The sequence below is a fragment of the Bubalus kerabau genome, chromosome 5 (assembly GCF_029407905.1).
Source record: "Bubalus kerabau isolate K-KA32 ecotype Philippines breed swamp buffalo chromosome 5, PCC_UOA_SB_1v2, whole genome shotgun sequence".
In the NCBI taxonomy this organism is placed as follows: domain Eukaryota; kingdom Metazoa; phylum Chordata; class Mammalia; order Artiodactyla; family Bovidae; genus Bubalus; species Bubalus kerabau.
In genome coordinates this window covers 82,125,853-82,152,919 of record NC_073628.1, presented here as the reverse complement: position 1 = coordinate 82,152,919, position 27,067 = coordinate 82,125,853, and the positions used below count along the sequence as shown (strand labels likewise).

The 27,067-nt window shown below is 36.7% G+C and overlaps 1 protein-coding gene across 1 annotated transcript in view; it reads right to left on the bottom strand.

Annotated features, from left to right (window-relative positions):
* Positions 1-27,067, bottom strand: part of DNAH14 (dynein axonemal heavy chain 14) — a 440,851-nt gene that overhangs the window by 288,261 nt on the left and 125,523 nt on the right. Inside the window, exons 12-13 of the mRNA XM_055583763.1 lie at positions 25,241-25,488; positions 22,711-22,831 (exon numbers count right to left, since the gene is read on the bottom strand). Of these exons, the coding sequence (XP_055439738.1) occupies positions 22,711-22,831; positions 25,241-25,488 (369 nt within the window). The remainder of the gene's footprint in view (positions 1-22,710; positions 22,832-25,240; positions 25,489-27,067) is intronic.

The window sequence follows — 27,067 nt, the reverse complement described above, 5'->3', positions numbered from 1 at the left end:
ATGAACTTAATTGATATATATAGAGAGAATTCCACCTGAAAGCAGAAGAATACACATTCTTTTCAAGTGCACATGAAACATCTTCCAGGACAGATCAAATATTAGGCCACAAAACAAACCTCAGTAAATCTAAGAAAGGTGAACTCAAAGCAAGCATCTTTTCTGACCACACCACCATGAAACTAGAAATCAATTACAAGAAAAATGGCAATAAACAGAAGCATAAGGCTAAAAATACACTACAAAACAGAGCCAACGATGATGGAAGAAATCAAAGAGGAAAATAAAAAATTCACGAGACAAATGAAAATAAAAATATGATAATACAAAACCTATGAAACGCAGCAAAAGCAGTTCTAAGCAATACAAACTTACCTCAAGAAACAAGAAAAATCTCAAATAAACAACCTAACCTTACACAGAAGAACAAGAGAATGAGGGACAAACAAAACCCAAATAGTGGAAGGAAATAAAGATCAGAGTAGAAATAAATAAAATAGAGATTAAAAAACAACAGAAAAAAATCAATGAACTAAAAGCTGGTTCTTTGAAAAATAAACAAAATTGACAAATCTTTAGCCAGGCTCATCAAGCAAAAAGGGAGAGGGCCCAAATCAATTAAATCACAAATGAAAAAGGAAAGGTTACAACTAACACCACAGAAATTCACAGGATCATAAGAGACTACTATGAATATCAATGAACCAAGAAAATTAACAATCTAGAAGGAACAGGCAAACTCTTAGAAATGTACAATCTCCCAAGACTGAACCAGGGATAAATAGAAAATATGAACAGGGACTTCCCTGGTGGTCCAGTGACTAATAATTTGTGCTCCCCTTGGAGGGGGCCCAGGCTCAATCCCTGATCAGGGAACAAGATCCCACATGCTGCAACTAAAGATCCTGAGGGCTGCAATTAAGATGCAGTGCAGCCAAACAAATAAATAAATATTTCTTTAAAGAGGAAAAGAAAATATGAACAGACCAATTAACAGTAATGAAACTGAATCAATCATTTACAAAAACAAAAGTTCCTGTCCAGATGGCTTCACAGGTGAATTCTACCAAATATTTAGAGATGAGTTAACATCCATCCTTCTCAAACTATTCCAAAAATATTGAAGAGAAAGGAACACCTCCAAACTCATTCTTTTTGCCCACCATCACCCTGATACCCAAACCAAAAATATCACAAAATAAGAAAATTACAATCTTACTGACAAACAATAGATGCAAAAAACTTCAAAAACATACTAGCAAACTGAATCCACCAATACACTGAAAGGGTCATATACAATGATCAAGTAGGATTTACCCCAGAGATGCAAGGATTTTTCAGGATCCCCAAATCAATCAGCTATGATACACCATATTAAGAAACCATAAAATTGCATTCATTTTAAATGCTAGTATATTGTCACCCTACTTATTTTAACTTCTATGCAAAGTACATCATGCAAAATGCTGGGGTAAATGAATCAAAAGCTGGAATCAAGATTGCTGGGAGAAATATCAACAACCTCAGACATGCAAATATACCACTCTAATAGCAGAAAGTGAAGAGGAACTAAAGAGCCTCTTGATAAGGGTGAAAAGGAGAGTGAAAAAGCTGGCTTAAAACTCAACATTAAAAAAAAACGAAGATCCTGGCATCTGGTCCCAACACTTCATGGCAAATAGATGGGGAAAAAGTGGACACAGTGACAGATTTTATTTTCTTGGGCTCCAAAACCACTGTTGACAGTGACTGCAGCCATGAAATTAAAAGACGTTTGTTCCTTAGAAGAAAAACAATGACACCTAGACAGTGTATTAAAAAGCAGAGACATCACTTTGCTGACAAAGGTCTTGTTTTTCCAGTAGGCATGCACAGATGTGAGAGCTGGACCATAAAGAAAGCTGAGCACTAAAGAACTGATGCTTCTGAACTATGGTGCTGGAGAAGACTCTTGAGAGTCCCTTGGACAGCAAAGAAATCAAATAAGTCAATCCTAAAGGAAATCAACCCTGAACATTCATTAGAAGGACTGAAGCTGAAGTGCCAATACTTTGGCCACTTGATATGAAGAGCTGACTCACTGGAAAAGACCCCGATGCTGAGAAAGATTGAGGGCAGGATGAGAAGTAGGTAACAGAGGATGACATAGTTGGATGGCATCACTGACTCAATGGACATGAGCTTGAGCAAACTACGGGAGATAGTAAAGGACAGGAGAGCCTGGTATGCTGCAGTCCATGGGGTTGTAAAGAGTCAGACATGACTTAGCAACTGAAGAACAACAACACTAACATATTGAAGATTAAAAACCACAGATGCATGAAAAGCTTTTTAAGAAAAGTTCTGAATATCCATTTATAGGAAAAGCTCTCCAGAAAGTGAGCATAGAGGGAACATTCTTCAACATAATAAAGGCCATATATGAAAAACACTCAGCTAATATCATCCACAACAGTAAAATGTTGAAAGCATTTCCTCTAAGATCAGGAACAAGATAAGGATGCCTATATTCAATATACTTTTAGAATCCTAGACACAGCAATCAAAGCAGATAAAGAAATAAAAGGAATCCAAACTGAAAAGGAAGAAATAAAGTATCATTTTCTCAGATGACATGATAATTTTATACATGGAAAATTCTAAAGATGTCATCAGAAAACTATTACAGCTCATCAATGAATTCAGTAAAGTTACAGGATACAAAATTAATACACAGCAATCTGTTGTATTTCCATACACTAACAACAAAGTATCACAAAGAGAAATTAAGGAAACAATCTCACTTACTGGCCCTTCAGAAAGAATAAAATATATGGAATAAAATATATGGAATATACTACCTAAGGAAGTAAAAGACTTGTAACTCAGAAAACTTTTAAGCCACTGATGAAAGAAACTGAAGCCAACACAAACAGATGAAAAGATATACCATGTTCTAGAAGAATTTATATTGCTAAAATGACGGTACTACCCAAGGCAATGTACAGGTTCAATGCAATCTCTAAATACCAATGGCATGTTTCACAGAACTAGAAAAGAATTTCAAAACCTGCAGGGAAACACCAAAGACTCTAGATAGCTGAAACAATCTTGAGTAAGAACAGAGCTGGGAGAATCACACTCCCTGGTTTCAGATTATACTACAAAAGTACAATAATCAAAATAGTATGGTATTAGCACAAAACAGACACACAAATCAATGGAACTAAACAAAGAACCAGATAAACCCACACCCTTTTGGCCTATTAATCTATGTGAAAGGAGGCAAGAATATACAATGGAGAAGACAGTCTCTTCAGTAAGAGGTATGTAAAAACTGGACAGTTATTTGTAAAAGAATGAAACTAGAACATTCTCTAACATCATATACAACATAAACTCAAAATGAATTAAAGACCTAAATATAAGACCAGATACTATAAAACTTTAGAGGAAAACATAGGCAGAACAAGCTTTGACATAAACTGCAACAACATTTTTTCAGATCTGCCTCCTATAAAGCAAGGGAAACTAAAGAAGAAATAAACAAATGGTTTTGACAGTCCAGGTTCAATGCATGATACTGGATGCTTGGGGCTGGTTCACTGAGATGACCCAGAGGGATGGTAAGGGAGGGAGGAGGGGGAACACATGTATACCTGTGGTGGATTCATGTTGATGTATGGCAAAACCAATAAAATATTGTAAAGTACTTAACCTCCAATTAAAATAAATAAATTTATATTAAAAAAAGAAATAAACAAATCAGACCTAATTAAACTTAAAGGTTTTTGTGTAGCAAAGGAAACCATCAACAAAATGAAAAGACAACCTATTGAGTGGGAGGAGATATTTGCAAATGAAATGACTGATAAAGGGTTAATATCCAACATATGTGAACAGTTCATATAACTTAACATTCAAAAAACAAGCAATTCATTTGTACAAAATGGGCAGAACTGAACAGACATTTTTTCAAAGAGGAAATTCAGACTGCCAATAGGCAAATGAAAAGATATTCAACATTACTAACCATCAAGGGAATGAAAATAAAAAATACAATGATATCACTTCAAACCTATTAGAATGAGAACATTGAAAAGAATACAAATAATAAATGTTGGTAAGAATGGAATTCTTGTTCTCTGTTGATGGGAGTGTAAACTGATATAGTCATTGTGGAAAACAGTGTGGAGGTTTCTCAAAAAAACTAAAAATAGAACTACCATATGACCCTATCATTTCACTCCTGGCTATGTATCTGAAAAAAACAAAAACACAAATCTGAAAAGATAAACGTACCCCAACGTCCATAGTAAAGTAATGGTCAAAATTCTCCAAGCCAGGCTTCAGCAATATATGAACTGTGAACTTCCCGATGTTCAAGCTGGTTTTAGAAAAGGCAGAGGAACCAGAGATCAAATTGCCAACATCTGTTGGATCATCTAAAAAGCAAGAGAGTTCCAGAAAAACATCTATTTCTGCTTTATTGACTATGCCAAAGCCTTTGACTGTGTGGATCACAATAAACTGGAAAATTCTGAAAGAGATGGGAATACCAGACCACCTGACCTGCCTCTTGAGAAATCTGTATGCAGGTCAGGAAGCAACAGTTAGAACTGGACATGGAACAACAGACTGGTTCCAAATAGGAAAAGGAATACGTCAAGGCTGTATATTGTCACCCTGCTTATTTAACTTATATGCAGAGTACATCGTGAGAAACGCTGGGCTGGAAGAAGCACAAGCTGGAATCAAGATTCCCAGGAGAAATATCAATAACCTCAGATATGCAGATGACACCACCCTGATGGCAGAAAGTGAAGAGGAACTCAAAAGTCTCTTGATGAAAGTGAAGAGGAGAGTGAAAAAGTTGGCTTAAAGCTCAACATTCAGAAAACGAAGATCATGCCATCTGGTCCCATCACTTCATGGCAAATAGATGGGGAAACAGTGTCAGACTTCAATTTTTGGGCTCCAAAATCACTGCAGATGGTTAAGGACTCATTCCGTTATCACAAATTCTCTTTCTCAAGATAACCAAAAAAAGAAAAGAAAAAGTCTATTCTAATATTTAAAAGCAACAATGAACACTGTAAACAATATAAATCTTCTATTTTTGTTATTCATTTAAAATACATTGTGATGTAATACACCACATTAACAAATTGAAAAATAAAAACCATATGATTATCTCAATAGATGCAGAGAAAGCCTTTGACAAAATTCAACATCCATTTATGATCAAAACTCTCCAGAAAGCAGGAATAGAAGGAACATACCTCAACATAATCAAAGCTATATATGACAAACCCACAGCAAACATTATCCTCAACGGTGAAAAATTGAAAGCATTTCCTCTAAAGTCAGGAACAAGACAAGGGTGCCCACTTTCACCATTACTATTCAACATAGTTTTGGAAGTTTTGGCCACAGCAATCAGAACAGAAAAAGAAATAAAAGGAATCCAAATTGGAAAAGAAGAAGTAAAGCTCTCACTGTTTGCAGATGACATGATCCTCTACATAGAAAACCCTAAAGACTCCACCAGAAAATTACTAGAACTAATCAATGACTATAGTAAAGTTGCAGGATATAAAATCAACACACAGAAATCCCTTGCATTCCTATACACTAATAATGAGAAAACAGAAAGAGAAATTAAGGAAACAATTCCATTCACCATTGCAACGGAAAGAATAAAATACCTAGGAATATATCTACCTAAAGAATCTAAAGATCTATATATAGAAAACTATAAAACACTGGTGAAAGAAATCAAAGAGGACACTAACAGATGGAGAAATATACCATGTTCATGGATTGGAAGAATCAATATAGTGAAAATGAGTATATTACCCAAAGCAATCTATAGATTCAATGCAATCCCTATCAAGCTACCAACAGCATTCTTCACAGAGCTAGAACAAATAATTTCACAATTTGTATGGAAAAACAAAAAACCTCGAATAGCCAAAGCGATCTTGAGAAAGAAGAATGGAACTGGAGGAATCAACCTACCTGACTTCAGGCTCTACTACAAAGCCACAGTTATCAAGACAGTATGGTACTGGCACAAAGACAGAAATATAGATCAATGGAACAAAATAGAAAGCCCAGAGATAAATCCACGCACATATGGACACCTTATCTTTGACAAAGGAGGCAAGAATATACAATGGATTAAAGACAATCTCTTTAACAAGTGGTGCTGGGAACTCTGGTCAACCACTTGTAAAAGAATGAAACTAGAACACTTTCTAACACCATACACAAAAATAAACTCAAAATGGATTAAAGATCTAAATGTAAGACCAGAAACTATAAAACTCCTAGAGGAGAACATAGGCAAAACACTCTCCGACATACATCACAGCAGGATCCTCTATGACCCACCTCCCAGAATATTGGAAATAAAAGCAAAAATAAACAAATGGGACCTAATTAACCTTAAAAGCTTCTGCACATCAAAGGAAACTATTAGCAAGGTGAAAAGACAGCCTTCAGAATGGGAGAAGATAATAGCAAATGAAGCAACTGACAAACAACTAATCTCGAGAATATACAAGCAACTCCTACAGCTCAACTCCAGAAAAATAAATGACCCAATCAAAAAATGGGCCAAAGAACTAAATAGACATTTCTCCAAAGAAGACATACAGATGGCTAACAAACACATGAAAAGATGCTCAACATCACTCATTATCAGAGAAATGCAAATCAAAACCACTATGAGATACCATTTCACACCAGTCAGAATGGCTGCGATCCAAAAGTCTACAAGTAATAAATGCTGGAGAGGGTGTGGAGAAAAGGGAACCCTCTTACACTGTTGGTGGGAATGCAAACTAATACAGCCACTATGGAGAACAGTGTGGAGATTCCTTAAAAAACTGGAAATAGTCATGCCTTATGATCCAGCAATCCCACTGCTGGGCATACACACTGAGAAAACCAGAAGGGAAAGAGACACGTGTACCCCAATGTTCATCGCAGCACTGTTTATAATAGCCAGGACATGGAAGCAACCTAGATGTCCATCAGCAGATGAATGGATAAGAAAGCTGTGGTACATATACACAATGGAGTACTACTCAGCCATTAAAAAGAATACATTTGAATCAGTTCTAATGAGGTGGATGAAACTGGAGCCTATTACCCAGAGTGAAGTAAGCCAGAAAGAAAAACACCAATACAGTATACTAACGCATATATATGGAATTTAGAAAGATGGTAACAATAACCCTGTGTACGAGACAGCAAAAGAGACACTGATGTATAGAACAGTCTTATGGACTCTGTGGGAGAGGGAGAGGGTGGGAAGATTTGGGAGAATGGCATTGAAACATGTAAAATATCATGTATGAAATGAGTTGCCAGTCCAGGTTCGATGCACGATACTGGATGCTTGGGGCTGGTGCACTGGGACGACCCAGAGGGATGGAATGGGGAGGGAGGAGGGAGGAGGGTTCAGGATGGGGAACACATGTATACCTGTGGCGGATTCATTTTGATATTTGGCAAATCTAATACAGTTATGTTAAGTTTAAAAATAAAATAAAATAAAAAAAAAAAAAATAAAATAAAAAAAAAAATAAAATACATTGTGTTTGTCTCATAACCATTTTTAGCCCACTCCAGTATTCTTGCCAGGAGAATCCTGTGGACAGAGGAGCCTGGAGGGCTGCTGTCTATGGGGTCGCACAGAGTCGGACATGACTGAAGCAACTTAGCATGCATGGATGCATTGGAGAAGGAAATGGCAACCCACTCCAGTATTCTTGCTTGGAGAATCCCAGGGACAGAGGAGCCTGGTGGGCTGCCATCTATGGGGTTGCGCAGAGTTGGACACGACTGAAGAGACTTAGCAGCAGCAGCAGCATAACCATTTTTAATATGTAATGAGATCTGAGGAGGCCTTACAAATTAACTGAGAAAAGAAGAGAAGCGAAGGGCAAAGGAGAGAGGGAATGATATACCCAAATGAATGCAGAGTTCTAGAGAAAAGCAAAGAGAGATAAGAAAGGCTTTTTATGTGAATAATGCAAAGAAATAAAGGAAAACAAAGAAAGGGAAAGACTAGAGATCTTTACAAGAAAACTGGAGATACAAAGGGAATATTTCATGCAAAGATGGGCACAATAAAGGACAGAAATGGTATGGACCTAATAGAAACAGAAGAGATTAAGAAGAGGTGGCAAGAATACACAGAACAACTATACAAAAAAGATCTTTATGACCCAGATAACCATGATAGTGTGATCACTAACCTAGAGCCAGATATCCCAGAATGCGAAGTCAAGTAGCCTTAGGAAGCACTACTATGAACAAAGCTAGTGGAGGTGATGGAATTCCAGTTGAGCTATTTCAAATCCTAAAAGATGATGCTGTGAAAGTGCTGCATTTAATATGTCACCAAATTTGAAAAACTCAGTAGTGGCCACAGGACTGGAAAAGATCAGTTTTCATTTCAATCCAAAAGAAAGAGAATGCCAAAGAATGGTCAAACTACCACACAACTATGCTAATTTAATATGCTAGCAAGATTATGCTCAAAATCCTTCAAGCTAGGCTTCAGCAGTACATGAACTGAGAACTTTCAGATGTTCAAGCTGGATTTAGAAAAGCCAGAGGAATAAGAGATCAAATTGCCAAAACCCATTCGATCATAGAGAAAGCAAGAGAATTCCCCCAAAACATCTACTTTTGCTCCACTGACTATGCCAAAGCTTTTGACTGTGTGGATCACAACAAACTGTGGAAAATTCTTCAAGAGATGGGAATACCAAACCACCTTACCTGCCTCTAGAGAAACCTAAGAAGCAACAGTTAGAACTGGACATGAAACAACAGACTGGTTCCAAATTAGGAAAGGAGTATGTCAAGGCTGTATATTGTCACCCTGCTTATTTAGCTTATATGTAGGGTGTATCATGTGAAATGTTGAGCTGGATGAATCATAAGCTTGAATCAAGATTTCTGGGAGAAGTATCAAAAACCTCAGACACGCAGATGACACCAATTTAATGGCAGAAAGAGAAGAGGAACTAAAGAGCCTCTTGATGAAGGTGGAAGAGGAAAGTGAAAAAGCTGGCTTAAATTCAACATTCAAAAAACAAAGATAATGGCATCCATTAACATACTTCATGGCAAACAGAAGGGGAAAAAGTGGAAACAGTGACAGACTTTATTTTCTTGGGCTCCAAAATCACTGCAGACAGTGACTGCAGTCATGAAATTAAAAGATGCTTGCTCCTTGGAAGAAAAGCTATGACAAACTTAGCATATTAAAAAGCAGAGAGATCACTTTGCCAACAGAGGTCCATATAGTCAAAGCTATGGTTTTTCCAGTAGTCATGTATGGATGTGATGGCTGGACCATAAAGAAAGCTGAACACAGAAGAACTGATGCTTTTGAATTGTGGTGTTGGAGAAGGAACACTTGAAAGTTCCTTGGACTGCAAGGAGATCGAACCAGTTAATCCTAAAGGAAATTAACCCTGAATATTCATTGGAAGGATGATGATGAAGCTCCAATACTTTGACCACCTGATGCGAAGAGTGACTCATTTGAAAAGAAGAGCTAACACCTATCCTGCTCAAACTCTTCCAGAAAATTGCAGAGGATGGTAAACTTCCAAACTCATTCTATGAGGCCACCATCACCCTAATACCAAAACCTGACAAAGATCCCACAAAAAAAGAAAACTACAGGCCAATATCACTGATGAACATAGATGCAAAAATCCTTAACAAAATTCTAGCAATCAGAATCCAACAACACATTAAAAAGATCATACACCATGACCAAGTGGGCTTTATCCCAGGGATGCAAGGATTCTTCAATATCCGCAAATCAATCAATGTAATACACCACATTAACAAATTGAAAAATAAAAACCATATGATTATCTCAATAGATGCAGAGAAAGCCTTTGACAAAATTCAACATCCATTTTTGATCAAAACTCTCCAGAAAGCAGGAATAGAAGGAACATACCTCAACATAATAAAAGCTATATATGACAAACCCACAGCAAACATTATCCTCAATGGTGAAAAATTGAAAGCATTTCCTCTAAAATCAGGAACAAGACAAGGGTGCCCACTTTCACCATTACTATTCAACATAGTTTTGGAAGCTTTGGCCACAGCAATCAGAGCAGAAAAAGAAATAAAAGGAATCCAAATTGGAAAAGAAGAAGTAAAGCTCTCACTGTTTGCAGATGACATGATCCTCTACATAGAAAACCCTAAAGACTCCACCAGAAAATTACTAGAACTAATCAATGATTATAGTAAAGATGCAGGATATAAAATCAACACACAGAAATCTCTTGCATTCCTATACACTAATAATGAGAAAACAGAAAGAGAAATTAAGGAAACAATTCCATTCACCATTGCAACAGAAAGAATAAAATACTTAGGAATATATCTACCTAAAGAAACTAAAGACCTATATATAGAAAACTATAAAACACTGGTGAAAGAAATCAAAGAGGACACTAACAGATGGAGAAATATACCATGTTCATGGATTGGAAGAATCAATATAGTGAAAATGAGTATACTACCCAAAGCAATCTATAGATTCAATGCAATCCCTATCAAGCTACCAACAGCGTTCTTCACAGAGCTAGAACAAATAATTTCACAATTTGTATGGAAATACAAAAAACCTCAAATAGCCAAAGCCATCTTGAGAAAGAAGAATGGAACTGGAGGAATCAACCTACCTGACTTCAGGCTCTACTACAAAGCCACAGTTATTAAGACAGTATGGTACTGGCACAAAGACAGAAATATAGATCAATGGAACAAAATAGAAAGCCCAGAGATAAGTATGGACATATGGACACCTTATCTTTGACAAAGGAGGTAAGAATATACAATGGATTAAAGACAATCTCTTTAACAAGTGGTGCTGGGAAATCTGGTCAACCACTTGTAAAAGAATGAAACCAGAACACTTTCTAACACCATACACAAAAATAAACTCAAAATGGATTAAAGATCTCAACATAAGACCAGAAACTATAAAACTCCTAGAGGAGAACATAGGCAAAACACTCTCCGACATACATCACAGCAGGATCCTCTATGACCCACCTCCCAGAATATTCGAAATAAAAGCAAAAATAAACAAATGGGACCTAATTAACCTTAAAAGCTTCTGCACATCAAAGGAAACTATTAGCAAGGTGAAAGGACAGCCTTCAGAATGGGAGAAGATAATAGCAAATGAAGCAACTGACAAACTACTAATCTCAAAAATATACAAGCAACTCCTACAGCTCAACTCCAGAAAAATAAATGACCCAATCAAAAAATGGGCCAAAGAACTAAATAGACATTTCTCCAAAGAAGACATACAGATGGCTAACAAACACATGAAAAGATGCTCAACATCACTCATTATCAGAGAAATGCAAATCAAAACCACTATGAGGTACTATTTCACACCAGTCAGAATGGCTGCGATCCAAAAGTCTACAAGTAATAAAAGCTGGAGAGGGTGTGGAGAAAAGGGAACCCTCTTGCACTGTTGGTGGGAATGCAAACTAGTACAGCCACTAGGGAGAACAGTGTGGAGATTCCTTAAAAAACTGGAAATAGAACTGCCTTATGATCCAGCAATCCCACTGCTGGGCATACACACTGAGGAAACCAGAAGGGAAAGAGACACGTGTACCCCAATGTTCATCGCAGCACTGTTTATAATAGCCAGGAATGGAAGCAACCTAGATGTCCATCAGCAGATGAATGGATAAGAAAGCAGTGGTACATATACACAATGGAGTATTACTCAGCCATTAAAAAGAATACATTTGAATCAGTTCTAATGAGGTGGATGAAACTGGAGCCTATTATACAGAGTGAAGTAAGCCAGAAAGAAAAACACCAATACAGTATACTAACACATATATATGGAATTTAGAAAGATGGTAACAATAACCCTGTGTATGAGACAGCAAAAGAGACACTGATGTATAGAACAGTCTCATGGACTCTGTGAGAGAAGGAGAGGGTAGGAAGATTTGGGAGAATGGCATTGAAACATGTAAAATATCATGTATGAAAAGAGTTGCCAGCCCAGGTTCAATGCATGATACTAGATGCTTGGGGCTGGTGCACTGGGACGACCCAGAGGGATGGAATGGGGAGGGAGGAGGGAGGAGGGTTCAGGATGGGGAACACATGTATACCTGTGGTGGATTCATTTTGATATTTGGCAAAACTAATACAATTATGTAAAGTTTAAAAATAAAATAAAATTTAAAAAGAAAAGAAAAGACTCTGATGCTGGGAAACATTGAGGGCAGGAAAAGAAGAGGGTGACAGAGGATGAGATGGTTGGATGGCATCACTGACTCAAGGGACATGAGTTTGAGCAAACTCCAGGAGACGGTGAAGGACAGGGAAGCCTGGTGTGCTGTATTCCACGGGATTGCAGAGTGGACATCACTTAGTGACTGAACAATAATAAGCAATCTATTTTCTTGTAAGAGCATCAGATGTGCTTTGAAGTTAAAAAACAAACAAAAGATGTTGGGTGTCCTGGACAAGTTCTTAAGCTAATCAAGGGTATAGGTGGATTCACAATTCCTTACACTAAGACTGTTTTCTTTTCACATGGCTTCAGTTCCATTCTTACAACAGCCATGGTCAATGGTGATATTGTTTTTATAGCTATTCTTGTAGTAGTGAAAGTGAAGTTGACTTTATTATGAACTAGCTGCTAAAAACAATGCTGAAGCAAGTTTTGTGATTAAAAACTTATAAGTAATGTAATACATTTTGTTTTCCTGAGATGCAAAATATTTGAAGATCTGGATTATATCCTGGAGCAACCAAGCAATAGTGACGTCTAGAATTCTGTTGTAAATATGACAACAGGGAATGTTAATTCAAATCTATAGTAATATTGTTGCTGCATTGAAAAATCATTATGGTTGAAGTTAGACTCTAAACAACTCTTGGTTATAATGTGTTTCTATCAGAGACTTTGAAAACAGACTATGTTTTTGTCCAACATGCCATGTTTCCAAAGAATCCTAAGGCATCTATGCTTCTAAAGCAATGACATCAAACTAAAAAAAGAGAGCTATATATCCAAATTACCTGTCTTAAGTATTTTTTGACTCACTACAATAGTCCCAGAAATGAGCCAGGTAGATACTGGGAGTTTGGGATTCAAAACTTAGTGAATCACATAAAAATTACCCCTTAAAAGCATATGTTGGGCTGAGGATTTCCTCAACAATAGCTGTTTTCATCATGTGACATTTCTGGGATTATATTTTTTATATCTCCCTCAATTTGGGGGGTACACTTATATGGATACTTGTCATCATGTTTGATCTCTGTTCTTCAAAGTTAAATTTCACTTTCATTAATGAATAGTCCTTCCTAAGTATTTGAAGACTCTGGTAGAGGTCAGCTACTTGCTGCAAACTATTGATGGGATGATGTCACCTCGTTTTTCTGAGCTGTGATGGAGGAACGCAGTATTTACTTGGTGGACAGTTCATTTGAGTCAAGCCTGGAAATAAATGGGGTGACAGATTTTACAACCTGCCTGCTTGTGTTCTGTTTCTCCAATATGAATTTGGAAAGTGATCAAAAAGCATTAGGAATAAAGACTATGGAATAAGATGAGCAAGCTATTCTAAGAACATTCACCTTCATGTAAGAAGGGCTCAAAAAGATGAGCTAATATTTTAAATTGACTTCTCGAGTAAGCTAATAGTAAACGTTTTTCAAACATGCAATCTGACAACAGAATAAAAAGGAGCTTATTATTTAGTAAATAAGTTCTGTTATTAATTCATTCATTCATTATGCTAAGGTCCTTTCTTTAGATATATTAGGAAAAAATCTCATAAAAGGTTAAAACAGTGACAATTCATTGCAATGAGTCAATATACTAAAAGTTGTATGATGTGTACCTACCATGCACCACTGACTTTTGCTTTATATGCTTTCTTATTTAATCCTCTCAGTAGCATTGTAGGTATGTATTATAATTGTTTGATAATACACTGAGGTTTGGTTTGATTAAAATGGATTGTTGAAGACTATACAGTCCTAATATTAGAACTCAGCACTATCTGATTCCAAATTACAGACTTTTTTTGTTATAATTGCTATTTAAGATGTAACAAGAGCTCGTTTACATATATAAGTATTTGGGGAATATCTTGAAAGTTTATTACTTTGTGCATACACCATATACAGTCAGCCCTCCTTGTCTGTGGGTTCCACATCCATAGATTCAACCATCTGAGGAACATATTTAATTCCAGAAAGTTCCAAAAAGCAAAACTTGAATTTGCCGCATGCTGACAACTATTTACATTGTATTAGGTATTATAAATACTCTAGAGATAATTTAAAGTATAGACATCCTGGAATGTGAACTCAAGTGGGCCTTAGGAAGCATCACTATGAACAAAGCTAGTAGAGGTGATGGACTTCCAGTTGAGCTATTTCAAATCCTGAAAGATGATGCTGTGAAAGTGCTACACCCAACATGCCAGCAAATTTGGAAAACTCAGCAGTGGCCACAGGACTGGAAAAGGTCAGTTTTCATTCCAATCCCCAAAAAAGGCAATGCCAAAGAATGCTCAAACTACCACACATTTGCACTCATCTCACAGTCTAGTACAGTAATGCTTAAAATTCTCCAAGCCACACTTCAGCAATAAGTGAACCATGAACTTCCAGATGTTCAAGATGGATTTAGAAAAGGCAGAGGAACCAGAGATCAAATTGCCAACATGCACTGGATCATCGAAAAAGCATGGGAGTTCCAGAAAAACATCTACTTCTGCTTTATTGACTATGCCAAAGCCTTTGACTGTGTGGATCACCACAAACTGTGGAAAATTCTGAAAGAGATGGGAATACCAGACCACCTGACCTGACTCTTGAGAAATCTGTATGCAAGTCAGGTAGCAACAGTTAGAACTGGACATGGAACAACAGACTGGTTCCAAATAGGAAAAGGAGTACATCAAGGCTGTATATTGTCACCCTACTTATTTAACTTATATGCAGAGTACATCATGAGAAATGCTGGGCTGGAGGAAGCACAAGCTGGAATCAAGATTGCCAGGAGAAATATCAATAACCTCAGATATGCAGATGACACCACCCTGTTGGCAGACAGTGAAGAAGAACTAAAAAGCCTCTTGATGAAAGTGAAAGAGGAGAGTGAAACTGAAAGAGGAGAGTGAAAAAGTTGGCTTAAAGCTCAACATTCAGAAAACTAAGATCATGGTATCCAGTCTCATCACTTCATGGGAAACAGACAGGGAAACAGTGGAAACAGTGGCTGACTTTACTTTTCTGGGCTCCAAAATTACTGCAGATGGTGACTGTAGCCATGAAATTAAAAGATGCTTACTCCTTGGAAGGAAAGTTATGACCAACCTAAACAGCATATTCAAAAGCAGAGACATTACTTTGCCAACAAAGGTCCGTCTAGTCAAGGCTATGGTTTTTCCAGTGATCATGTATGGATGTGAGAGTTAGACTGTGAAAAAAGCTGAGCACCGAAGAATTGATGCTTTTGAATTGTGGTGTTGGAGAAGACTCTTGAGAGTCCCTTGGACTGCAAGGAGATCCACTCAGTCCATCCTAAAGGAGATCAGTCCTGGGTGTTCATTGGAAGGACTGATGTTGAAGCTGAAATCCCAATACTTTGGACACCTGATGCAAAGAGCTGACTCATTTGAAAAGACCCTGATGCTGGGAAAGATTGAGGGCAGGAGGGGAAGGGGATGACAGAGGATGAGATGGTTGGATGGCATCACCAACTCAACGGACATGGGTTTGGGTGGACTCCGGGAGTTGGTGATGGAAAGGGAGGCCTGGTGTGCTGCGGTTCATGGGGTCACAAAGAGTCAAACACGATTGAGAGACTGAACTGAACTGAAAGGATGTGTGTAGTTAAAGTTGCTCAGTCATGTCCAACTCTTTGTGACCCCATGGACTACACAGTCCATGGAATTCTCCATGCCAGAATATTGGAGTGGGTAGCCTTTCCCTTCTCCAGGGGATCTTCCCAACCCAGGTATCAAACCCAGGTCTTCCACATTGCACGTGGATTCTTTATCAGCTGAGCCACAAGAGAAGTCCAATAATACTAGAGTGGGTAGCCTATCCCTTCTCCAGCGGATCTTCCCGACCCAGGAATCAAACCGGGGCCTCCTGCATTGCAGGTGGATTCTTTACCAACTGAGCTATCAGGGAGGTTATATGCAAATACTACATCATTTTACATAATGAACTTGAGCTTCTATGGATTTTGGTAACTGTGGAGGTGAGAAGTGTGAAAGGTCATTCTGCAACCATATCTACTTGGCAATGGATGACACCTTGTAAAGATGACTTGAGATCCAGGTCCAGATGATTTACCTTGCCAGATGCCTTTATAAGTTTTCTTTGTTATTTCTAAATGCAGTACGTACTAAATGTCAGAACTTAGAACACATAATTAATATGCAAATATGTTCAGTCTTGGAGTAGAGACTCATTTCTGAAGAAATGTTAAAAATAATGTTAAACACTTTAAGGACTGAATGTTCTCTCCTTTTTAAATGCAACCCTCCAGCTCTCACACTGTCATCTATTCTCTGACACAAAACACCCTGATTCCCACATGACATACTCAGAGCCTGGCCTGTACAGACTCAGTGACTCTATTTAAGCCACACTTTTAAAGCTTCTCCCAAGAGACCCAGTTCAAAGAGAGCAGAGTAGTCTGCATAAGCTACCACATAGCCTATCTGAGTGACAGGCATGTTTAATCTGTTTCCTTCAAATATCTGTGGTGCTTTGTCTCTTACTGATGGCACTGCCTATAAAACTATAAGGTTGTTAAGCCCCTTGATTTGGCTCCATCCACAGCTGGGCCACCTCTAAGGCAAAAAAAGCAATGCACTGCTATTATGCCAAAATGTTAAGTTCACCTCTTCTCAAGCTATTCATTTTGGCCAAGGCAATGGCCCCAGAGAATCAGACTAGGATTCAAACTATTTAGTCTGGAATTTATAGCTCCTCATAATCTGTTCAACTCTACATTGTGCTATTCACACCAAGAATCCTCTGCCCCACATGACTTAATGTTATCCCTTTCTGCTCATATTTTCTTATTCTTGCCTCTATACTCATGCTGCTCCTATTTCTTGAGTCAGTGTCCATTTGATCAGGTGATCCAAAGATTATTTCTAACATAACACTTATATTCCCTGGCAATTATTCCATTGATCTATACTCACCATGCCCCTATTCAGAATGTTGACCTGGTAGTTCTACTGAGAGGGCTAAATAAAAAGACAAGTATAAAAGCATGTAAAGCTGGCAACTTCAATTCAGATATCTCTGTCCTCTAAATTTTAGAAATTTTCTTCACTCTATGTGTATTTAATCCTATAATGCTCTCTACTTACGTTAGAACTTTTTATACCCATGATTGGCGCCTGACCAAAAGAAAAAAAATTCCATACTAAAATCACTATTAACAAAATAAAAAACAAACAACACATTAGTATGTGTATTTTTGATGTATGGCAAATGATTAGGTCTATATTTTTAAATGGTTTTTGTAATTCAATAGGAAAAAAGAAAACTTCATCAGAAAAATGCAGATAGGACATCAAAAGATCAAAACTGAGAAATAAAAAGGCTAATAAGCATGAGAAAAATATTCAATATTATAATCAATAACATAAATAAAATTAACTCTAGTTAATTCCAGGTCTCAGTTATCAATAGGCAAATTGATAACTGAGACCTGGAATAACTAGTTTTTGTTAACAATAACTAGCAAAAAATAGGACACACTTAAAAGGGCCATCTTTAAGAGAACAGAAGTTAGTATAACCTTGTCTGTAGAGAATTCTGCAATGCATATAAATAGCTTTAAAAAGTCTATAGTGTTGATTTAATGTTATTCCTAAGGAAAAATTAAAACAGTACATATGCTTTTATCTTGAAATACTTCTATTCCTAAATCTTTGTATAAAGCAACTACTAGAAGCAACTATTAATAAAATAATAATTCCCATAGAGTACAAGTTAGGGATATAAAGCACTTGGGTTAAATCTAACCAAAAAAAAAAACAAAAAAAAACTTGCACAAGATTTTCAAGGAAACAAAAATATAAAAGACATTAAAGAAGAGTTATATAGCAGAATGTTGGTAGCAAGACTCATTATCATAAAATATTAACTCCCCTGTCCCCCTCCCTGCCAGCTACCTATATATCTAGGCAATTTCAATCAACCTCCAAGTAGGATTTGATTCTAAAATGTATATGGAAATGTAAGTGCCTGAGAATAAGCAAGACACTCTTAGAAAAGGAAGTGGCTTCTCCAGTATGAGACTGGCACAGGAATAGGCCAATAGGCAATAGAACAGAGTCTGGAAACAGAAGACGTATGTAGAAACACGTGATTAAATGACAAAGAGCTGCCATTGCAGATGAGCAGGAAAAGGATCTAAATAAATAGTGTTTGGGCAATGGTTACTGGTATAGAAAAAAATAAAAATAGATCCAACTGTCAGGGGAGTGTGTAATTTCCTTGGTTCTGTCTGGCCACAAAAAAATTTGAAGCGCTGGCCAGACCAGCGTTATAGCTCAGTTTTATTGGCAAACAAAGAAAAATACATCCTCCAGGCGTGAAAGCGGGCCAACCCAAAAGACTGAAGAGAAGCCCCCAGCTCAATTTTGTCTCCTCTTTTTATGTTTTTTTTTCTCCTCCCCTTGAGCCTGCCCCATTAAATTGGCTAGCCAGGAGGGCTGTTTGTTTTACCTGAGGTTCTCACTCCAGTCTTCGGACCTTCCTTTGTTCTATTTCCACGGGCTTTTCCCTTCTTTGTCTTTTAGCCACCACCATTTTGGACTCCTTTTTCCTATTCTAGCTACCTAACACTACCATGCACCATACACCAAAAAATATTTCTAGATAAATTTTAAGAGAATATTAAAAGTTTTATAAGAAAATATAGGAGGATAGCTTTATGACTCCAGGATGGTAGATAATTTCACACACCAATATAAATGAAAGGAATGATAAATTCTATTATATTGAAATTATGAATTATTGATAATCAATATACATTATCCAGGGAATAAAAATAACATGCTTTCCAGTAGAAGGATTACATATATATATATATACATACATACACACACACACACACATATATAACATAGATTACACAGAATATATATGTAACTTCTAAAAAACAATACACAGGTTAATAGGCAAAAGACATGGAAGATTAAATATGAATCTCCAATTTTAAAAAATGCACAAACAACTAAAAAGGAAATAAAAATGAAAACCATAGTAAAATGCCATTTCAAACCTATCCAGTTGGCAAAGACATTAAGTGCTGGTGAAAGTTGGTGAGGCTATGGAGCAATAAAAGATTATGGAATTGTTAAAGACTGTTTAAACTGGTATAAGCACTTTGGAAAACAATTACATGTTATTCAGTACAGTTGAAAATAAAGAACTCAGAGATTTCACTCCTTAGTAATAAATAAGTAGAAGGGACATATACAAGAATGTATAAAACAAAAACTGAAAACAGCCAAAATGTCCATCAAAAGCAGACTGTGTTATTAATGTTTCATCAAGAAGGAATATATATATGTACATATATATATTATATATATACAGGAGATATTTAAGACCTTTTAAGTCTGGGTGACATTTCATTGGGTATTTACTTAATTATACTTCAAAGCATGTTGTGCTGTGCTTAGTCACTCATTTATGTCCAACTGGTTGCAACACAGTGGACTGTAGACCTACAGGATCCTCTCTGTTCATGGAATTCTCCAGGCAATAATACTGGAATGGGTAGTCATTCCCTTCTCCAGAGGATCTTTCCAACCCAGGAAACAAAACTGGGTCTCCTGCATTGTAGGCAGATTCTTTACTGTCTGAGCCACCAGGGAAGCCCAAAAATCTACCTAACATACTTTTTAAAGAGCATATAAAGTACATATTATACCATGCTAGCTCATAAAAAAAGGCTACTATTGCCACATAGGGCATGTGTTTACCATGTAAAATTTAATCCTAAGAAAATAATGCTGTGGGTAGGGGTGATAATTCTTCATGGCATGAAAAGATTTCTTAATTAAAGTCTCTAGGATTATTTCAATGTTTTCATATTTGGTCTGTGTTATTTTAAAGTTAATAACACAAGCAAAAAAGTGCCCTAGAAAAAGCAAAGAGAGAGGAATATAGTAATGGGAGTAGAAGAAGGTAGCTGCTACTTTAGACAGGGTGGTCTTTCCTAATTACTTTCATGTAAAACAGTTCACTTCAGTTCAGTCTCTCAGTCGTGCCCAACTCTTTGCGACCCCAAGGACTAGAGCACACCAGGCTTTCCTGTCCTTCACCAACTCCCAGAGCTTATTCAAACTCATGGCCATTGAGTCGATGATGTCATCCATCCATCTCATCCTTTGCCATTCCCTTCTCCTCCTGCCTTCAATCTTTCCCAGCATCAGAATCTTTTCCAATTAATCAGTTCTTCCCATCAGGTAGCCAAAGTATTGGAGTTTCAGCTTCAACATCAGTCCTTCCAATGAATATGCAGGGCTGATTTCCTTCAAGATGGACTGGGTGGATCTCATTTCAGTTCAAGGGACTCTCAAGAGTCTTCTCCAGCACCACAGTTCAAAAGCATCATTTCTTCAGCACTCAGCTTTCTTTATAGTCAAATTCTCAATCCACACATGACTGCTGGACAAACCATAGCTTTGACTAGATAGACCTTTGTTGGCAAAGTAATGTCTTTGCTTTTTAATATGCTGTCTAGGTTGGTCACAGCTTTTCTTCCAAGGAGCAAGCATCTTTTAATTTCACGGCTGCAGTCACCATTTGCAGTGATTTTGGAGCCCCCCAAAATAAAGTATGTCACTGTTTCCATTGTTTCTTCATCTATTTGCCATAAAGTGATGGGACCAGATGGCTTGATCTTAGTTTTCTGAATGCTGAGTTTTAAGCCAACTTTTTCACTCTCCTCTTTCACTTTCATCAAGAGGCTCTTCAGTTCCTCTTCACTTTCAGGCATAAGGGTGGTATCATCTGTGTATCTGAGGTTATTGATATTTCTCCCGGCAATCCTGATTCCAGCTTGTGTTTCATCCAGCCCGGCATTTTGTATGATGTACTCTGCATATAAGTTAAATAAGCAGGGTGACAATATACAGCCTTGATGTACTCTTTTCCATATTTGGAACCAGTCTGTTGTTCCATGTCCAGTTCTAACTGTTGCTTCTTGACCTGCATACAGATTTCTCAGGAGGCAGGTAAGGTGGTCTCTTCTTCTCCTCTCTTTAAGAACTTTCCACAGTTTGTTGTTGTCCACACAGTAAAAGGTTTTGGCATAGTCAATGAAACAAAAGTAGATGTTTTTCTGGAACCATCTTGCTTTTTTGACGATCCAACGCATGTTGGCAATTTGATCTCTGGTTCCTCTGCCTTTTGTAAATCCAGCTTGAACATCTGTAAGTTCACAGTTCACATACTGCTTAAGTCTGGCTTGGAGAATTTTGAGCATTACTTTACTAGTATGTGAGATGACTGGAATTGTGCAATAGTTTGAGTATTCTTTGGCATTGCCTTTCTTTGGGATTGGAATGAAAACTAACCTTTTCCAGTCCTGTGGCCACTGCTGAGTTTTCCAAATTTGCTGGCATGTTGAGTGCCACACTTTCACAGCATCATCTTTTAGGATATGAAATAGCTCAACTGGAATTCCATCACCTCCACTAGCTACTTCACATTCCAGGATGTCTGGCTCTAGCTGAGTGATCACACCATTGTGATTATCTGGGTCGTGAAGATCTGTTTTTGTATAGTTCTTCTGTGTATTGTTGCTACCTCTTCTTAATATCTTCTACTTCTGTTAGGTCCATAACATTTCTGTCATTTATTGTGCCCATCTTTGCATGAAATGTTCCCTTGGTATCTCTAATTTTCTTAAAGAGATATCTAGTCTTTCCCATTCTATTGTTTTCCTCTATTTCTTTGCACTGATAGTTGAAGAAGGCTTTCTTATCTCTCCTTGCTATTCTTTGGAACTCTGCATTCAAATGGGTATATCTTCCGTTTTCTCCTTTGCCTTTAGCGTCTCTTCTTTTCTCAGCTATTTGTAACGCCTCCTCAGTCAACCATTTCATATTTTGTTTATGTCATTTTCAAATTAATAACACAAGCAAAAAAAGTGCTCTGAAGAAAAGCAAAGCAAGAGGAATACAGTAATGGGAGTAGAAGAGGGTAGCTGCTACTTTAGACAGGTTGGCCTTCCCTAACTACTTTCATGTAAAGTAGTATACATACATAAAATAGTTATTTGTTCTGCATCCCCTTATCTTCCTTTATTTTTTTTTTCACAGTACTCATCACTTCATTATCTGTTTCCTTCAGTAGAACAGAAGTTTCAAAAGGTCAGGGAATTTCTTCTTCTTACTGCTGTATTTCAGTGCCTAGTTCAATGTCTGGTATATTATAAGTACTCAGTAATGCATGAACAAATGAAACAAATGTAATTATAGCTTTCTACAGTGTGAGCAGATGTGTGTGTGTGACTGTGTGTTTCAGTTTCAATCATAAATCACAGTTTTAATTCCAAAAATTATTTTTCATTTTGCATTAAATATCTATGCTTATACTTTTCAAAGACTATTTTACCTCATTGTCTTGTGTTTTTACTTCTGACTTTGGAACAGAATAAGCATATAAGTTTGAATTATCAAATTCTTCATAATCACTTGTCATCTTTCCAGTGAAAGCAAAGATGTCCTTATGTATTCTAGGTTAAGAAATGATAAGAAAAATAAAGTCTTTAAAAAATCTTATACCTCATTAATATGCAGACTATATCAATAACTAGACATTCCCACATAGAAGATACATAAGATGGCCAATGAAAAGATGCTCAGCATCACTAATTATCAGGAAAATACAAATCAGGACCATAGTGAGATATCACTTCACATAAATTAGGATGGGTACTATTTTTCTTTTTTTTAAATATAATACCCACCCTAATTTGTGTGAAATGATATCTCACTGTGGTCCTGAACAATCCAAAAATGAAATTTAAAAAACAATTCCATTTACAATAGCATCAAAAGGATAAAATTCTCAATAATAAGTTTTTTAAAAAAAAAATATAAAATTCATATTGTTGAAAGAAATTAAAAGTGAAAGTGAAAGTGATGTCACTCAGTCGTGTCCGACTCTTTGTGACCCCATGGATGGTAGCCTACCAGGCTCTGCGGTCCATGGGATTTTCCAGGCAAGACTACTGGAGTGGACTGCCATTTCCTTCTCCAGGGGATCTTCCCAACCCAGGGATTGAACCCAGGTCTCCTGCATTGCAGACAGACACTTTACCATCTGAGCCACTAGGGAAGCCAAATTCATATTGTTGAAAGAAATTAAAAGATACCTAAATAAGTGGAAAGGCTTCCCTGGTGGCTCAGACGGTAAAACGTAAAGAATCTGTCTGCAGTGCAAGAGACCCAGGTTCAATCCTTGGGTTGGGAAGATCCCCTGAAGAAGGGAATGGCAACCCACTCCAGTATTCTTGCCTCAAGAATCCCATGGACAGAGGAGCCTGGCGGGTTACAGTCCATGGGGTTGCAAAGAGTCAGACACAACTGACTTTCACATAAGTGGAAAGATATTTCATGTACATAGATTGGAAAACTTGAAAGATAAAATCCTCCTCATATTTATCTACCTATCAAATGCAATCCCTATCAAAATTCCAGCTGATTTTTCTTTTTTTGCAGAAATTTGCAAACTTATTCTATAATACTATGGAAACTCAAGGGACACAGAATAGCCAAAGTAATGTTATTTGACTAAAATGATGTTGCTAAAATTAGAGAGTTTGGACATAAAGTATTCCAAAATTTCAGTTCAGATTCCATGTTCACAAATTAGAGTAGATATATCTAGCTGTGAAACTTAAGAAAATTTTTTGTTAAATAGTAGTATTCAATTAGAAGGTGCAAATATTCTGTATTCAATAGAAATTACTTGAAATTGACTCAAATTCCAACTGAACATTGAGGCTCCTTCCAGAATCATTCTCAATTATCTTTATGGGGAACACATGTACACCCATGGCAGATTCAAGTCAATGTACGGCAAAACCAATACAATATTGTAAAGTAAAATAAATAAATTAATTAATTAAAAAAAAGAGCTGGCTCTGAACTTTGAAAATACAGTGTACTAGGCATAGGATTAACAGATTTCACAAATAAAAATACAGGACACTGGTTAAAATTTTAATTTCAGATAAACAATAATTGGTAGTATAGATAATAATTGGGACACGCTTTAATTAAAAATTATACTCAGACAGTAATCTGTACAAGATTTATGTAGCAAAAACAGAACTATGTTCAGCAACACAGAACTGAACATTATTTTTCATACAAAGTTAAAAGTACATTGTATTTCCTTCCTGGCCACTTTGCTCAGTCCCCATCTCTTTGAGAGAGACAAAATTCATCTAAATTATTCCATCTGATTGATGACTGTCATTTGTAACTTTACTACTATTACTTCTATTTGTAACTTTTCTACTATTGGGTATTCCTTTATAAAAAGTGTATGGATTCATTACATATTCTAATGTGTTGTCTATAGATTATAAGAAAAAATCAAGCATGTATCTGCTGATATTAAGTTGATCTGTCTTTATATTTAGAAATGTCTTTTAATAGTAGGCTTCCCTGGTGGCTCAGATGGTAAAGAATCTGCCTGCAATGCAGGAGACACATGTTCAATCCCTGGGTCGGGAAGATCCCCTGGAGAAGGAAATGGCAACCCATTCCAGTATTCTTACCTGGAGAATTCCATGGAAAGAGGAGCCTGGTAGGCTACAGTGCATGGGGTCGCAAAGAGTCAGATATGACTGAGTGACTATCACTTACTGTTTATCTGAATTTCAAATTTTACTGAGTATCCTGCAACTTACATGGCAACTTGACTTATGCAGAATCTTGGGGAAATTTTCTCATGTTTTTATAAATAATATTAAATAAAACAATGGGAGATAATAAGTTCAGATAATTGTAAAAACTGAGTACAAACAATTTTCTACAAGAGAATTTTCAAATTCCAGCTGACATTGTAAGTGACAACATATTACAACACTATGATTACAAATTCCTTTTATAATTAAAAAAGTATGATTTACTTGATGAGATTTTCATTCTTTTTTTCCACGGAAGCTGGCACTCTAGCAGAATTATTAAATAATTCTAAAAGTAGTGTGACTGCAGTATTCATTAGTTGACGGGTGAGTTCCTGAAACATATAGTCAACCAGCATCAAGAATCTAAAAATTACTTCTAATAAGTGTCGATAGGTAGGCAGCTTGAAATGTGTTGTATCTTCAGAAAGGTTTGATTCAAAATATTCTTTAATATCTTTCTTTTCTGCCACCTACAATTCAACAAACAATTGAGAGACAAGTGATGATTTCCTATAATAATATGCATGATTTCTAACTTACAGTATTTTCATTAGTCTGAATAACACTGAACTAAATATTATCAACAACTTTCATTAAAATTTCACTTTCTGCTTACACTGCATTTAAATGTCAGAGAAAAAGAAAACATCTCATGTGTTATGAAATCCATGAAGTTTGGTGTCTCACTTATAAACAGATATGTCTATGGAACTCAAACAGGAAGTATATACAAATGAATATCAACACGTTCCTAGATAGAGGGACCCTCCTCAAATACACTGAGTTACCAGTAGAAGAGAGTCAAATCTGAATATAAGATGTCCTAAAACCCAGTCCAACACTGCCACCCCTATGCTAGGCTATAGCAATAAGACTTAAAAAAAATGCCTACAAGCAATTACATATTACATACATGCTAATAAATAATACAGAATTAAGAAAAACTCTGAATTCATCAAATCTAACATTAGAGTTTTATTCAGATAATTATATCTAAAGACAACTGACTTAGTAATTTATTAAAGAATGGCATGTTTGATCAAAAATACAGGGTGGCATCAGTACTACGAATACCACCAAACATTTCTAAATTACGCTACTAAAAATAATTCTAAAGTTATTCAAAATGGTTCCTTTTAGACAGATTTCTTTTTATGACTGATGAACCTTTAAAATTCTAAAAATACTTGAAATTTTTGTTCTTTTATTGGTCATTCATGCTTTCTATATTTCTGCTCGACTGGTATTTAACTTCTTGGTAAGTTTTCAACTTGTACCCTAATTTTTAAAACCATAATTGCATTAGCTTTTTATATTGCCTCTCTTTATGTTTCACTTTAGTATTTTTTTTCTTTTAAAAAATTAATTCAGTTCAGTTTAGTCACTCAGTCATGTCCAATTGTGTGCGACCCCATGGATTGCAGCACACCAGACCTTCCTGCCCATTACCAACTCCTGCAGTCTACTCAAACTAATGCCATTGAGTCGGTGATGCCATCTAACCATCTCATCCTCTGCCATCCCCTTCTCCTCCTGCCCTCAATCTTTCCCAGCATCAGAATCTTTTCCAATGAGTCAGTTCTTCCAATCAGGTGGCCAAAGTATTGGAGTTTCAGCTTCAACATCAGTCCTTCCAATGAATATTCAGGACTGATTTCCTTTAAGATGGACTGGCTGGATCTCCTTGCAGTCCAAGACTCTCAACAGTCTTCTTCAACACCACAGTTTAAAAGCATCAATTGTTCTGCACTCAGCATTCTTAATAGTCCATCTCTCACATCCATACATGACTACTGGAAAAACCATAGCCTTGACTAGACAGACCTTTGTTGGCAAAGTAACGTCTCTGCTTTTGAATATGCTGTTTAGGTTGGTTATAGCTTTTCTTCCAAGGAGCAGGTGTCTTTTAATTTCACGGCTGCTGTCACCTTCTGCAGTGATCTGGAGCCCAAAAAACTAAAGTCTCTGACTGTTTCCACTATTTCCCCATCTATTTGCCATGAAGTGATGGGACCAGATGCCATGATCTTTGTTTTTAAATGTTGAACT